Source organism: Pan troglodytes, chromosome 2 (genome assembly GCF_028858775.2).
Source record: "Pan troglodytes isolate AG18354 chromosome 2, NHGRI_mPanTro3-v2.0_pri, whole genome shotgun sequence".
Taxonomy (NCBI): domain Eukaryota; kingdom Metazoa; phylum Chordata; class Mammalia; order Primates; family Hominidae; genus Pan; species Pan troglodytes.
Genome location: NC_086015.1, coordinates 56,430,323 through 56,446,006, shown reverse-complemented (window position 1 = coordinate 56,446,006; position 15,684 = coordinate 56,430,323). Strand labels below are relative to the sequence as shown.

The window sequence follows — 15,684 nt, the reverse complement described above, 5'->3', positions numbered from 1 at the left end:
CCTCGTGGGCCTAGGGCCCTGGGACCAGAAAGGTAAGAAGTATATGATCCTTGAGTGTCCAGCTGTCTTAGGCCAGAGATCCTTGGAATCCTAGGCCTGGGATTTAGGACCTGAGCTGAGGAGGGGCTTCAGGTGGACTGTAGACAGGGTGCACTTTCTGGGGAGAGGGCCATGGCTTTCACCAAATCTGTGGCTTTGCAGCCTGGAGAGGTGCTGGGACTGTGGGTCAAAGAGGCGGGGCTGCCTCTAATCTAATCTCGCCTGGTGTGTTCTCCCTGGGAGGGCGCTGGGCATCTCTTCCTTGTTGCGTTTGGACAGGTAAAGCAGGTCAAAGCTGCCGCCTCTGTCCCACTCTCCTCTGCCGACTGCATCGTCTGCTGAGGCTGCTGCAGCCCCTCACCAGCCCCCTGGCAGTGAGTCCTGCAGAGGGGTCCTCATGCAAGCAGCTAAGGCACAGCTGGACTGCTTAGAAAATTCAACTTTAATGGCCCCAGCCCTTCTGTCTGAGTCTAGTAGTCCAGGGCACAGATGAGGGCCACACCACGCTTTATCCAGTGTCGCTGGGGCTGATGGGTGGGGATCTCCACAGCAATGATATAGTTGGTAGAGTGTCCTGTGGTTGATAGTGTTCCTGGAATGGGCAAGGAGGGGGACGGGTTAGGTCATGCCCTATTACTACTAGCAGGGATAGCGTAGGGGCAGGGCAGTGGGCAGACTAAGCTGAGGACAGGGAGGGGGCCCTGACCCAAGAGGAAGCCTACCTGGTGAGGGGGTCTGGCCAGGGTTCAAGCCTGCCCAGGGTTACTGTATTGGGGACTGAAGATAAGGATGGCAGAGTTGATGCCACTTTTCATTCTCTGATGGACCTAGTCCAGACAAGTTCCTGCCCTGGGCCTCAGTTACCCCTCTGAACTCCCAATGACAGGCTGGGGCTTGTAGGCTCTTGGGGCCCAAGGTGGGCCTGCTGAGGGAGGCATGCAAGATAGGAGTTCAGGGGTGCTCCCCACAGCCAGATGGCAGGCCTTGGGCATTAACCTGCCTGCTGCTTGCTGGCCTGGCCCAAATCTCTGTTGTCCTTCCTTGTTCAGCTAACCTGGATAAGTGACTGGCTTGGGCTGGGCTGGGTTAGTCCTGGGTCCCCGCCCATAGTGTAGGCTCCCGTCCCAGGCCTCATACCAGCACGAGTCAGTGTCTTGTAGATGGGGCACAGGTAAAAGTCCTGGTCCTGGGCCTTGCGGTTGGGTGTTGGCAAGAGCCAGATAACGGCCATCTCTGTGTACAGCTCCTTGGGCTGAGATTCAGCCAGCTGGAAGGCCTCTGGATCCCAGCGGGCACCTTCCAGGAATAATCCATGGATATAGCACCCTACTTGGGGTCTTTGTGTTAACTCTGATGGTGCCTCAAACATCACCTGTGGGTAGACACAGACACACCCCACACACATAACAATACCCAGAATCTGGGTTAGGAGGCACAAAACTCCCTTCTGAGAGAGCTGCCTAATGCTGCCTGCCTGCCCATCATCATGTACCTACCACTTTAGCCCATGGCCTGTGGTCTGTGCCCTGCCCCTGTGGATTTCTGATGGACCCAGCCCAGACCCGTTCCTGGGACTCATGGCCTCTTCTGGCTTGGATCTTTCCATGCCCTGGCTTAGGGGTCCCCCAACTGCCAACCAACCGTGGCCTCAGAGCCTCTCCTCCCTGGGCTGTACCCTAGCCTGTCACCTGACCTGGCCCTGGCTGTGCCCAGACCTTGAAATCAAAGGAGATGGTGTCAATGGAGATGACAAATTTGCGGGCAAAATTCTGCAGAGTGCCTGTTAAGAAAGCCTGGGGGAAGAAGAAGCCACTGATCCAGAAGACAGCTGGGATGCCATCTTGGATCCAGGCCTGCAGAAAGTCCAGGCGTTGCAGCAGGTCCATGACCCATGATGACAGAGGCTTGAGCGATGGGTAGGCCTTGGCACTCCAGAGCTCAGGCACAGTATTGTTGTACAGGCTGGCAGCCATCAGCTCCAGCTGAGAGGACATCACTACCAGCCCCTTGAGTGCCTTGAGTAGGTCTTGCAGTGTCTGTGTGATCACCTGCAGCAGCCGATTGTACCTGTGAGGCCAGTGGCAAGAGAATAGGTAGTGGGCTGGGGTCACGTGGCAGTAGCTATGCTCCGCAGCTCAAGGCCACAGAGTGAAAAACAATGGCAAAACATAGAGGCTAAGAGCAGAGAGCTGGGTCAGGTGGCCTGGGTACAAATCCCAGCTCTGGCCCTTAGCAAATGTGTGAAGTTGGACTTGGATAGCTTACGGAACATTTTGGGGTCACAGTTTACTCGTCTACAAAATGTGAATAATAAAAATATGGCTGAGTTGGCCAGGTGCGGTGGCTCATGCCTGTAATCCCAGCACTTTGGGAGGCCGAGGCAGGCGGATCATGAGGTCAGGAGATCGAGACCATCCTGGCCAACATGGTGAAACCCCGTCTCTATTAAAAATACAAAAATTAGCTGGGCGCGCTAATTAGGTGGTGTGCGCCTATAGTCCCAGCTATTCAGGAAGCTGAGGCAGGAGAATCGCTTGAACCTGGGAGGTGGAGGTTGCAGTGAGCTGAGATCACACCGCTGCACTCCAGCATGGCAACAGAGAGAGACTCCGTGTCAACAACAACAACAAAAAATAGCTGAGTTAGAGGATGTGTAGCACTTGGCATGGCACCTGGCCCATAGTAACCCCTGTTGTCATTTCTCTACAGTCCAGTGGCCGCTGACTCGGGGCAGGGGTATGGCGGGGTGATTACCTAATGACCTCTTGTACTAGCACTGTGTTCATTGATTCCTCATACAGCACTGGGTACTTGGCCATCACCCATTGCAAGTTGATAGGCTCAGGCACCTTGAGCAGAATGTTTTGGGTGACGTCCTCCACTATCTGCAGGGGCAAAGGAACACTGGGGGGTCAAGGCTGGGCCCCCTTATCCCCTGTGGGATTCCACATGCACAGGGGTCCTTCCCACAGGGGAGTGGGCAGGATGGTGAAGCCCAGCCCGTCCAGCCCTTGGGCCCCTTACTCTGACACCACCCACCTCCTCCCGGCCCTGGCTGCCTGCAGAAGATGATTTGGGTTGCAGCTGGATGATGGTGCCCAGGAGGGCGAACGTCTCGTTCTGGGCAAAGGTGATGTTGGCATTGTCATGCAGGCCAAAGATCTCAGGCATATCATTGAGTGGGAGGCTCTTGATGTAGGAGAGGTAGCCCTAGGAGAGAGGAGGCCAACATGGAAGCCCCTGGCTTGCTCTGCCCCAGCCTTCAGAGTTACCCTCCAATGGAGCACATCCCCACTTGTCACATCCCCCACTTGTCACTCCTGCTCATAACCCTTATGCATGTCCCTGCTCTTGGGACTCCAGGCCTCTGAGGCACTGTGTGGTGTGGCCCTTGCTTCCCTCCCAGCCTCCTTGTTACTGCCATCCATTCCCTGCCCCTCTATTCAGTGGCCCAAATTTGTCAGGCTCCCTCCTGCCACAGGCCCTTTGCACTGATGACCCACACAACCCAGCCCTGGCTCATGGCTTCTCCTCACACATCTTAGGGGAAGCATCATTTCTGTGGCAGCCCTCCCTGACTGTGGAGTCTGGGCCTGGTTACTGCCTTGGAGGAGCTGCCCCAAGCCTTCACTGAGTAATTCCACCCAGGGAGTGGCTGACCAGGAGTTCACTCGCAGAGGCGAGCCCTAGCGGGCAGGGTCTGACTCCCTCGCCAAGGCTGTCTTTGTGGGATGGGATGGATTGACTGATGAAAAGACAGCTGATGGAGGGTGGGGGCTGCATCTCCTCCCACCCAGCACCAAGGTGCTCATGGTACCCCAGAACCCCAGGCTGGCAGGCCCCTCCTGTGCAGCCCTTTGGGCTGGACTCACGTGGAGGTCGTAGGTAGGCGGGATCTGGTGGTAGATGCCCGAGGCGCTGTAGCTGTGCTCAGGGGAGAGCACGTCAGGGTTGTAGAAGTCCTCCAGGATGTTCATGATGCAGCGCCGGTCCCAGTCATCAGTGACACGGCCCCCGTAATTGATCTCCCCTGCCGTGTACTTGAGGACCTATGGGGTGGGTGGGTGAGGGCTCCCCTAAGTGCCCAGTCCCCCAGGCCCCAGTCTGCCCCAGGCCCACCTTGTAGGGGATGTCATCATATTCGTCCAGGAACATCTTGAGCTGGCTGATGCAGATGCGCAGATCTCCATCCGTGAACTCATAGGGGATGTTGAAGCCCAGGGGCCCAAACTTACGGCGCTCCAGGGCGTTCCCATGGAACAAGCACAGAGATAGCAGCAGAGACTTGAACTCCATCACCTGGGGGACGTGGGAGGCAGGGGAGGTGAGGAGCGGGGACAGGGGCAGGTAGGGTAGGCCTGCACCAAGTGTGCCTCACCTTGTGGCAGGAGTTGAGGAAGTCTTCACCAAGGCTACTATAGGACTTCAGCAGGTTGGCCTTGACACCGCGTGGCGGCTCAATGGTCATCTTGGAGCCGTTCTGCAGGATGGACACTGGGAACTTGTTGCTGGGCAGGCTGGTGAGCCAGAGGCGGAAGTCCCTGTGTACCTGGTGGCCATGGCTCCACGTGAGCATTGAGACCCATATCTGGTGGCCACCCTGACACCAGGCTCCCTCCTGCCCAGGGACCCTGAGGTGGGTCAGGCGAGGCTGCACAGACAACTGGTTAAGAATTGGGCTTTTGGCTGGGCGCAGTGGCTCACGTCTGTAATCCCAGCACTTTGGAAGGCCAAGGCAGGCGAATCACGAGGTCAGGAGTTTGAGAACAGCCTGGCCAACATGGTGAAATGCCATCTCCACTAAAAATACAAAAAATTAGCTGGGCATAGTGGCGGGTTACTACCAGCTACTCGGGAGGCTGAGGCAGAAGAATCGCTTGAACTCGGGAGGTGGAGGTTGCAGTGAACCGAGATTGCACCACTGCACCCCAGCCCCAGTGACAGAGTGAGACTCCGTCTGAAAAAAAAAAAAAAAAAAAAGGGCTTTGGCAAGTCCCAGGTCACGGTCTGTGCTGGGTGTCCCTGGACAAGTCACATCACCGCTTGTACAGGTAACTGGGGGTGGGGGTGGATTGAGAGGATTAATGATGTCGATGCGTGGCACATGTCAGTTGCTGAGCACTTGCCACATGCTGGAGGCTGGGCGGAGTGCTTTGCATGATTCTCTTATTTCTGCCTCATTAGTCCCCGATGGATGCAGAGGAGGCCCCACTGGGTCTGTGATGGGCAGGGCAACACACCTTGTCGGGGTTGATGTGCTCGATGAGGCGTTCTAGGGCTGGCATCCAGCTTGGTGCCAGGTGGCAGTTCTGGAAGAAGACCCATTTGCCCCTCTCTATGGAGCTGAGCATCATGGCTTCTGCCCGAGGGCCCTGCAGGGGCAAGAGCACTGAGCAGGGGGCCAGCTTGCCCACCCCCCAGCCCACTCCCTTCCTCCCTGCCTAGCCCTGACCTGCCCCTGGCCCAGGGAGATGGCAGAGAGCTTTTTGGAGAACTTCATTTCTTCGGCAAACTTGTAGAGGTCGGCAGCAGGGTCTGTGCCGGGTGACAGCACAAAGATGAGGGGTGTGGTGGAGTTGGAGTCTTTGAACACCACTGACAGATTGGCTGTCTGCAAGGGCAGGGGGAGATGCTGAGACCACCTGGGGCTGCAGAGAGATCGGGGCAAGGGAGGGGGATCTGGGGTTCTCAGAGTGGTCCCCAGTGGGCTTCCTGGTGGGGGCTGGAACCTCTCAGAGCCTTTAGGGAGCAAGCAGGGGTCCTGGCCTGGCCAAGTAGTGTATCCAGATGCAGCCAGGGCCCTGGGACCCAGGGTGGGGACAAGCTCAAGGTGCCAGTCCTGCCAGGGTTCCAGCACTTGCCTGGGGCTCAATGAAGCGTGGCTCCAGGTTGGTGGCCACAAAGTCCTGCATGGCGTTGGTAACCTTGTCCCCACGCAGGCAGCGGAGGACTAGCAGCTTCTGGAACTGGTCTAGGTACTGGTCCCAGATGCCAGGCAAAGGCTCCCTGCAACAGTGGCCCACACCTCCCTGAGAGCCAGCCTGTTGGAAGGAGGTTGGTGGCCCCAGGGATTCGGCCAGCCGGACAGCTGGGGAAGAGTGGGCTATCCCAGGGGTATGGCACTGGAGGCACAGAGGAGATGTGGCCACAGCCACAGGGCAACCCTGGGTGGCCCCTTAGAGAAGGCTCCCAGACAAGCCTTTCCTAGGGACTCATCCCCTCGATGGGCTCATCCTGCCATATTCTGGGGCCCAGCTAACCGGTGGGGCTCAAGGCTGTCGAAGATGACCCGGAATTCTGAGAGGTGCTTCACGAAGTCGGAAGAGAAGGAGGAAAAGGTTGGCAGGTTCGAGAGTGCTAGGATGTCTCGCCAAGCCCGGTCTGACAGCCAGTCCGGTGCCGGATTCTCAGTCATGATCGAGATGGAGCCCCCGGACAGGAGGTATCGCCACTCACTCTGGCAGGGGACAGGGGGAGGCTGATGCCCAGGCCCTGGCCAGCTCCTCCTGCTCTGGGCACCCCCACCCAGTAGTGCCTCTCCAACCACCCTCACCTGGAGAAACTGAGTCTCCCTTGGGGGTGGTAGTCAAACAGGTCTGGGTTAGTGTTCCCACCCTGCCTTTTCCTGGCTGTGTGCCCTTAGGGCAAGAGATGTGACTTCTCTGGGCCTCTGCCTCCTCATTTGGGAGTAGAAAGAATCAGAAGGCTGACTGCTTCCCAGGCCAGAGTCCTGTGCCAGGCACGCAGTTAGGGCTCTGACAGTGGTGGCTGTCACTCTCACTGTCTCGGCAGGGCTTTCCGCTGCACCACGAAATGCATAGGGCTTCATGAGAGTGTGAGTTCCTGGCCAAGCAGGTGTGGGAGGCTCAGGACAGTCCGTCCCTGGGGACAGTCTTTGTGCTCACCAGCACACTCAAGGCTCGAGAAGGCCTGTGCTCACAACATTGGCCTTCTTGAACCTTGAGCCATTGGTTGGAGCACAATTAACCCAGGGTCTTCTGGCTGCTTTTATTTATTTATTTTGAGACAGAATATCGCTCTGTCTTCCAGGCTGGAGTGCAGTGGCACGATCTCAGCCCACTGCAACCTCCACCTTCTGGGTTCAAGCGATTCTCCTGCCTCAGCCTCCTGAGTAGCTGGGATTACAGGCGTGCACCACCACACCCAGCTAATTTTTGTATTTTTAGTAGAGACCAGGGTGGTCTTGAACTCCTGGCCTCAAGTGATCCATCTGCCTCGGCCTCCCAAAGTGCTGGGATTGCAGGCGTGAGTCACCGTGCCCAGCCCTGGCTGCTTTTAATCAAGGAATTGTGTTTCCTCTGCCACTTTGCTCTCGCGGTGCCTTCATGCCTGGCTTTCCCTTTCCTTCCACCCTGTTCTCAGGCCCTGCCACAGGGCCACCCCTCAGGCAGTCTGTCCTGGGTGTCTCTGCCAGCACCTGGTTGATTTTGCCCTCGTTCATCATGATGCGAACACACAGCAGGAAGGCAAACATCAGCTTGTGCTTCTCAAAGAGGCTGCGGCAGACGTTGCTGTAGAGGCTGTAGGTCAGGTAGCGGTTGATGTTGGAGATGCGCTTCTTCAGGTTTTCTGTGGAGTGGAGAAGTGATGGCAGCGCGGAGAGGTGAGAGGAAGGAAGAGCCCCGGGGTCCAGCCCAGCCGTAGGGGCAGCCTGGGCCTCCTCTTGGGCACTTGGTGTTCCCAGTGAAGGGGCTCGGAGGAGGGTAGGCGTGCTGTGTGCATTCTTATGTATTGTGAGTCTAAGAGGAGAGTGTACGCCAGTGAACACAGTTGTGAGTTTGTGTGTGCCCCACAGTGGAAATGTGTCCACATGGGTCATATCTGTGCAGGGTAGGAGCGTGGCATGCCGGTGCTACCTGCTCTCTCTGAGTTGGCGATGCCCGAGAGGAAGATGTTGAGAAACCACTCGAGGGAGTACTGGTACATGGGGTCCACGTTGGCCAGGTCGGACACACAGAAGAAGAGGATCTGGGTGCGGACGGCCACGGGTATGTACTCCATGCGCGTCAGGTCGATGTCCTTCTCCGTCTGCTCTGCAATTCTGACTTTGGCCTGTGGGTGTAGTGGGTGGGGGGAGGGGTCAAAGAGCAGAAGGCAGGGGGTTTGGGGGGCAGGCCTAGGGCAGGCAGGGAGAGGTGGGGGGCAGGCCCGGGGCACTCCTGGGGCAGGTGGGTGGGCAGGCAGCAGCTGACCTGGATCTCAGCAGCCTTCATCTTGGAGGCTTCCAGCACCTTGATGAGTTCCATGTCATCTACAGGGTTGCCCTCGGAGGAGCTGAGCCGGTACAGGATTTGGTCCTCAATGTCCTTCAGCTCCTGGCGCATCTTGGCATTACTGATAATCAGCTGGTTCTTGGCCTCCTCCAGGTCGGGTCGCTCCTCTGCCACTACCTGGCCCAGTAGCTGGTCCTCTAGGCCACTGCCGGGGGCAGGGGACACCAAGTCTGTAATACCTGGTGGGCCCCGGAGGGCTAGTCGTGAACCTGCTCACCCATCCACCTGTGCTTCTGGGGCTCCAAGAGCCCAGCATCCTTGCCAGTGTTGGCCTAGGAGGCCTAGCCTCCATCTCAGGCTGCAGGGCTAGTGCAGAGCCTGCCTTCAAAGACATCAGTTCTCAGTGAGACCTTGGGTGGCAGCCTGGAATCCTAGAAGGGGCTGAGCAGTTGGATGTGTGAGCGGCTGGGGTCTCTGGACAATACCTCCTTGGCAAGTGGGGGCTGTGATACCCAGGGCAGGCCTTCAGGGTGTTTTTGCCCCCTGCTTTGTGGAGAGGTTCACACTGACCACTGAAATGGAGGCCTTAGCACAAAGCAGGCCTGTGGGCTGTGGGCTGTGTATGGATGGCCAGCGAAAACCACAGTGCCCAGGCTCGTAGCAGCAAGGATAAGAAGCAGGGCATTTGGGTTCAAAGAGCCAGAGTGTGCCCGACTCAGGGCTCTGGGTCAGCTCTGAGGATGAGGGCACAGGGCCTGGCGAGGGCTCAGTAGGAGAGAAGGGGTCCCTGGAGGAGGTGAGGCTGGTGCTAGACACAGAGGCTGGGGACCCTGACCAGGGATCTGGATGAGGTGGGGATGAAGGTTCTTAGGTGGAAACAGTAGTGGGTAGGAGGAGCTGGTGGAAGTGCTAGAAAGGCTTCGAACGTGAGTGCCTGGGGTGAAACTGGTGGAGACTTTGAGTGGGGGAAAGTCCCACTGACTCCCGGCCTGGGGGTGGGAGAGGAGCAGCTGGGCAGGCAGAGGCAGAGCTGATGCTTAGGCGTCCCCAAGAGTGGGGGCTCACCTGGGCGACAGGGTGAAGTTGATGAGGGTGAGTTTGGTGGAGATCTCGGGCGTGTAGTGTGGGTTGGGCAGCTTGGTGGTGATGTACATCCTGAAGTCCTCATGGTAGGGGATCACCGTGTCCCCCAGCTTCAGCACCGTGTTTCCCTGCTGCTTGTACGTCTGTGGTGGGTGGGACCGGTGGGTACTGTGGCCTGAGCATCACCAGTGGGGCAGGGGAAGGGGACTGCCCTGTCCAGGCCTACTGCCACCCTGCCATCACCACTGCAGACCCACCTGCTTGAGCAGCACCGGCTCCAGGGCTGGGTCTAGCTCCTCGCCCACGTTCTCCAGGAGACATGGCTTGCCAAAGCGGATGGCGTTCTCCATGCTGCGCAGGAAGTCGCGGTCACTCAACTTGAACACATCCAGCCCATTGTCCTTCTCCTGTAAGGGAAGGGGAAAAGAAGGGGTTGCAGGGACTGAGAGCCAGCCGGAGGCTCTGCGGCTCACCACTGCCCTTGCTATGCCTGGCTGGGGTGGGGTGGTGGTGCCTGGTGTGTGGGCTCACCATGTTCTTGATCCATTTGTTGGCCTGGCTCTGAGGGTCAATGAAGTGGGTCCAGCGCTGGGAAAACTGGTTGATGACCCCGTTCTCCACTGACAGTGTGTCGTTGGGGAGGCCAGCGATCTGTGGAGAGCCAGGCACTGGACTGGGTCAGGGCTTTCCTGCAAGCAGGGTCACTGAGGGCATCAGCATCTCCCGGCCTCGTGTTTCGGCTATGGACTTCCCTCTCCTTACTGCATCCCCTTGGAGGTTGGGGGCAGGTGACAATGTAGGCAATGCCTCACCCCCAGGGCTCCCGCCTCTCCCTCGCTCCTGGGCTGGATACCTAACCATGGCACAGCCCCTGAGAGAGCACAGGCCCAAGGACACTGATGGCCCCAGATGGACAGAGAAACCCACAGACAGAAAGGCCCTCCTTCGCTGTGCCTTTTTGTCCTCTTGCCTACCGAGTGCTCACTTGATGAGACCATCTTCATAGAGCCCATACCCCACTGACCCTCCTGGCCTCTGCCCACGCCTGGCCTCTGCCTATGGCCTCTTGGTTACCTCTCTTTGCCAACTCTCCCTGCCCTTCAGAGTCTCACTCAGATACTTCCTTTAGGAAAGCTTTCTTTTCTTTTCTTTTCTTTTTTGGCAATGGCATGATCTTGGCTCACTGGAGCCTCCACCTCCTGGGTTCAGGTGATCCTCCCATCTCAGCCTCCTGAGAAGCTGGGACTACAGGCATGCACGACCATGCCTGGCTAATTTTTGAATTTTTAGTAGAGACGGGGTTTTGCCATGTTGCCCAGACTAGTCTCAAACTTCTGGGCTCAAGCAATCCACCTGCCTTGGCCTTCCAAAGTGCTGGGATTACACTGCATCTGACCAGACAACCCTTCTAAACCCTGCTGTGGACACTGTTTCTCAACCTCCACCCAACACTCTTTTTTTTTCTCTTTTGAGACGGAGTCTCGCTCTGTCACCCAGGCTGGAGTGCAGTGGCGCAATCTCTGCTCACTGCAACCCCCGCCTCCTGGGTTCAAGCCAATTCTCCTGCCTCAGCCTCCTGAGTAGCTGGGATTACAGGCTTACAGGCGTGTGCCCCTACACCAGGCTAATTTTTGTAGTTTTAGTAGAGAGGGGGTTTCACCATGTTGGCCAAGCTGGTCTCTAACTCCTGACCTCAAGTGATCCACCCACCTTGGCCTCCCAAAATGCTGGGATTACAGGCGTGAGCCACCACGCCTGGTCCATCACACTCTTAAAAGTACCCCTAATCCCTCTCCCCACATTTAGCTAGCATCTGTGCCACACTCAGCCCAGCTTTCTCTTCCTGTCCTCCTACCACCCTCTTGCTGGGCACAGGAGGGTTCAGCAGAGGCAGCTCCGAGCCAGGCCCTGGAAAGCAGGGTAGGAAGGAGGCAGAAGGCTCCTGGCCCAGCCTGGACCACACCACAGGCCCTGCCTGGGCACTCCTGCCCCTGGGGTGGGCACCTGCCACGATCGGATCTTCACAGGGTTCCCCAGCGTCCCGATTAGCGTGGGCTCGGAGGTGTGTGGGACATTGTGGCTCCTGAGCTGCTTGACCCAGCTGTCGTAGAGCACCGTGCGGTACTGGCCCTGGGGAGATGCCAGACTCAGGACCACCCCACCATGACACTCACAGAGACCTCCCAACTCCCACTAAGCCACAGTGCTTGGCAGTTGCAGAGATCTGAGCTCAGACATGGAGCCAGATACCTGCATTCTAATCCCACTTCGGGTGACTTTCTTGGCCTCCACAAACCTCAGCCCTTCATCTGTGAAATGGGCAAAGCTAACGATGCCTGCCTGTAATGGCGGCTATGAGGATTAAATGGGACACAGATGGCATGTTTAGAACAGTGCCTGGCATGCAGCAAGTGCAGAAGTGTGAGCTCTTCTATGTTCCCACTAGGTGGCTTTTCTGGCTGTTTTGTACACTGCTGTATCCCCAGTGCTTTACAGCGCCTGGCTCAGAGAGGGAGCCTGCTAAGTGCTTGTTGAATGACTGAGTGAGCGGAGAGCCACCTGCAGGCTGCCTATCATGGAGGCGAGGCCTTAAGGAGGAAGGGTCTCTTTGGGAAGGCGAGGCTGGTCAGAGACAGAGGTGGGGACTTCTTACCGTGAAGGGGCCCAGGTAGGCCACAAAGCCAGCGGCCACCAGGACATCGCCGGAGATGTTGTTGAGCATGTACTGCAGGTTCTCCACCGTCTCCTGCCAGCGCACCTTCTCATCCGACAGCCCGTTGATGAGCTGGAGGGGCAGCCCCGTGGGGTGGGCTCTGGGAGGCTGGGCTAGGGGCCTGGGGCTGGCCCTACCCACTGTGGCACCTGGGGTTGCCAGGGAGGGGGTGTGGACAGCCACCCCAGGACCCACCGGCGCCCTGGTCCTTTCTGGCCCCTGTCTGGGCCGGGCCCGCTTGCACGCCTTGCAGGAGGAGGGTGCGCACCTTGCCAGCTCGGCCCAGCCGCTGCTCACACTGCTCACACTTCAGCTCCAGCTCCTCCTTCTTGGTAATGCATTCCCGGTACTTAGCCTGCATTGTGGCGATGCCGTCCTCCACCTCACGAAGGCGCTGTTTTGCCTCATCCAGGATCCTCTGTGTCACCCCCAGGTCGTCCTGGGCCTCCAGCAGGGCTTGCTGTGGGGCGGAGGGCGCAGGATTAGCTCGCCAAGTACCCCCGGGAGGGGAGCCCTCCCCCACCAGCTCCACTCAGCCCTCACCCGCTTGGGCTCCACGGCCTTGGCCACAAAGTGGTACTTGTGCATGGCGCGCACCCACTGGCAGATGGAGGTGCAAGCCTTGGACACCTTGGCAATGGCGGCTGGCTGGAACTCTTCATTATCGATGTACGGCTGGATGGCTTTGATCACCACATCCCCAATGTTGTCCTGAGGTGGGAAGCCTGGGTCTCAAGAGGCTGCTTCTCAAGGGTGACAGGGGAAGGGCTCTGCTGGGAGGTGGGGCCTGCTGAGGGACACCCTGGCTTTTATGCCCTGTGCAGGCCTCAGTATAGATTCTTTCTCCTTAAGGAACAACATAGCCCAGAAAGGCTGGCCAGAAGGTAATCTTTGGTCCCCAGGATTTTAGATCATATGATTAGGGAGGTCTTCCTTGGGACACTGCGGCAGTCTCAAGAGCACATAACACACAAGACCCCACTTAAAAGCTCATTTAAAGGCAAGGGCTACTTCCTGAAAGCAAGACCATCAGCAGGTATTGGGATGAGTGAATGGTTCTGAGGCCCACCAGGCTCATGTTCAACCTCAAGGGCCTACCCCACCCCCTGGGGCTCTTGTCCCACCCAGGGAGAGTCCAGCCCTGTAGTTCATAATAGGCCCAGGTATTTGCATTGCTCACGAGCTCCCAGGGGTCAGAGCTTGGGCCCAGGGGAGCCTAAGCACCACCCTTGAGCACTCCTGACTTGGGCGCTTCTCTCAGAGGGACTTGATTAGGCCTGTGGGGCCTCTAGTTTCCTGTCTGATGGAAGAGGAGAAGGAGGGATGGGGTAGCCCATAAGGGGTCCAGATGCTGCTTAAATGGGTGTGGGATGTGCCCAGGGCCTGATACTGACACACAGTGGATGGTGGCCTGTGTGGGACAGGCAGCTGCCCCCTAGCTAATTTCTGGGATGCAGAGGAAACCCCCAAAGAGGTTATGAGCTCCAGGCTACTTAACCATGGCACAGCCCCTGAGAGACCACATGCCCAAGGATACTGATGGCCCCAGATGGACAGAGAAACCCAGAGACAGACAGGGAAGCTGGGCCCCAGGTGCTGAGGCTGAGGGAGAGAGGGGATGACTGGGCAGATGGTGAAGGTCTTGGCCAAGGCCTGGGGGTTTCTGGGATGAAAGGGCATGAAAGAGAATCCCCAGGCTGTGGAGACTTGGAATGACCATGGGTGACTTCCTACGGGGCACAGGAGCCTGTCCAGGTCCCAATTTCCTCAATACCTTTCTGTGGGTGGGTCTGTCACCCTACCAGACTGAGAACTCCTTGGGGCCAGGCTCTGGTTCCAGCCATCTGTGTGGCCCTCGGGCCCTTGTGTGGTGCTGGTGGTGTGGAGGTGGAGAGAGAGAGACAGGACAGAGGCCACTGCACATGCAGATGATGTGGTGGGGCAAGCTCCTCTCCAGCTTCACTGTCCTGCCGGGCGGGCCTTGTCCTCACTCGCTGGCCAGGGTGCCTGGCATGCTTACCTTGTCAAACTTGAAGAGGCTCTCAAGGAAGTGGCCCGGGTCCTGCAGCAGCCCCTTGCCAGGCTCCCAGTAGTCATCCACCTTGGTGCCTGGCTTTTCTCCAGGCACCTTCTTGGGCTTGATGCCTTTCATGATGCACACAGCTTCTATGACCAGTTTCACACCCGGGGGTGGCCGCTGCATGGCACGTACCTGCAGGCCCAGCCACCAAGTGGGGAAGACTCAGACCCAGTGGGCACCCCTTGGCAGGGACCCTGCCAGAAAGGTTGGCCCTACCAACCAAGTCTCTACTACCACAGGACACGGGCATATCCAGAGATCCACCGAGGTTGGCCTCAGCCCACAGTTCCTTCTGTTCCCCAACCCAGGTGCCCATGCTCCTACTTGGGCCCTGGGGGCTGGAATGAGGAGGGTGGGGCAGGCTGCTGGGTCCCAGGGGATGTGCAGAGGGAAGGCTTGAGGACAGAGGCATATGAAAGGGAATGCCAGGAGATGCCCTGCTGCCCACCTCGGTCACATCGTTCTTGTTGAGGTTGCGCAGGCTGGCCAGAGCAGCATTCAGGGCTGGCAACGCCTCGTCCAGGTCCTTCTGGGCATCGTCAGCAATAGCTTGTGCCTTCTTGGCCTTCTCATTGGCTTTGATCTCCTCTGTCTGCACTGAATTCCGGGTCTCCTCGGCGATGGCCGTATCCACCTGGGGATGGGAGACATAGGGATGTCCTCCCCCCTTTTCTCTTCTCTGCATCTCAGTCTCCCCAGATGGAAGGAGAGTTGGGGTGCCCTGTTCTCCAAGGGCCCTCCAGCTGTGACAGGCCAGAGAGGTCTGGGAATACCAGGAGCCCCTTTCACCTCCTGAGTGCTCACCATGGGCCTGGCGTGTGGCTTGGGGCCTTACAAGTTTGGATATAAGTGCCCCACAGGCAGGGCCCCCTAAGCCTGCAGGCACCTTCATGCAAGACAGAGAAAGACCCTCCTCCTGCCTCTCTTCTAGCTTCTTTCTATCTACTGGGAAGTTTTGCAATGCACTGACTTTGCCGAGCAGGACACTTGACTATTCCTTCCAGAAAGCTGTCATAAGGAATACACAAACTGCAAGGTCTGCCATGAGGATCAGGCCCTCCAACACGGGGCCCTGTGCTGGGCAGACTCCGGGTTGTGGTTATTGGAATCGTTCAGATTCCTCTGCCTTGCTCCTCACCGACCCCCTGCCCAGTGCAGCGCCTGGCATAGAAGAGCTACTGGGCAAACATTCCATGACAAAATGGATGGCTACTGATTGAGGAAGCTGGGGCACACGGAGGCCAGATGACTTGCAGTGGCCAGGCAGCTAGCGAGCCTGCGCCTGTGTGGGGGTGCCGAGCTTCCTCAGAGTCAGGCATTGGGGAGGGGCTCGGGAGCACCCCAACCTTGATCTGCTCCATGGTGAGCATGGTGTCCTTGGCAGCCTCCTCCAGCAGGGGGTGCATACTCTCCAGGTCCTCCTGCATCTTGGCTACATCCTCAGAAGTGCGCAGCAGCTAGGGGTCAGGGCAGAGACAGGAAAACAGGTGTGGCAGGGACAGAGAGAGCACAGGGCCTGCTGGGCCGCCCTCATT

The 15,684-nt window shown here is 58.0% G+C and overlaps 1 protein-coding gene across 6 annotated transcripts in view; it reads right to left on the bottom strand.

The window, feature by feature from the left end:
- Positions 1-458: 458 nt before the first annotated feature.
- Positions 459-15,684, bottom strand: part of DNAH1 (dynein axonemal heavy chain 1) — an 83,919-nt gene continuing 68,693 nt past the window's right edge. For 2 of the 6 annotated variants that reach the window (XM_054681930.2, XM_063805886.1), the window contains 25 exons: positions 15,496-15,606; positions 14,598-14,783; positions 14,090-14,281; positions 12,613-12,780; positions 12,338-12,529; positions 12,010-12,141; positions 11,361-11,486; positions 9,888-10,007; positions 9,614-9,763; positions 9,339-9,499; positions 8,253-8,478; positions 7,917-8,112; positions 7,478-7,629; positions 6,300-6,496; positions 5,897-6,045; positions 5,492-5,646; positions 5,280-5,411; positions 4,418-4,588; positions 4,159-4,338; positions 3,912-4,088; positions 3,079-3,249; positions 2,794-2,924; positions 1,755-2,106; positions 1,177-1,411; positions 459-631 (listed from right to left, as the gene is read on the bottom strand). In XM_054681930.2, the coding sequence (XP_054537905.1) occupies positions 510-631; positions 1,177-1,411; positions 1,755-2,106; positions 2,794-2,924; positions 3,079-3,249; positions 3,912-4,088; positions 4,159-4,338; positions 4,418-4,588; positions 5,280-5,411; positions 5,492-5,646; positions 5,897-6,045; positions 6,300-6,496; positions 7,478-7,629; positions 7,917-8,112; positions 8,253-8,478; positions 9,339-9,499; positions 9,614-9,763; positions 9,888-10,007; positions 11,361-11,486; positions 12,010-12,141; positions 12,338-12,529; positions 12,613-12,780; positions 14,090-14,281; positions 14,598-14,783; positions 15,496-15,606 (4,284 nt within the window). In that variant the 3' untranslated portion in view covers positions 459-509. Of the gene's footprint in view, positions 632-1,176; positions 1,412-1,754; positions 2,107-2,793; positions 2,925-3,078; positions 3,250-3,911; positions 4,089-4,158; positions 4,339-4,417; positions 4,589-5,279; positions 5,412-5,491; positions 5,651-5,896; positions 6,046-6,299; positions 6,497-7,477; positions 7,630-7,916; positions 8,113-8,252; positions 8,479-9,338; positions 9,500-9,613; positions 9,764-9,887; positions 10,008-11,360; positions 11,487-12,009; positions 12,142-12,337; positions 12,530-12,612; positions 12,781-14,089; positions 14,282-14,597; positions 14,784-15,495; positions 15,607-15,684 lie in introns of those variants that run through there. The other 4 variants (XM_063805885.1, XM_054681929.2, XM_063805887.1 and 1 more) reach the window with 3 other exon arrangements.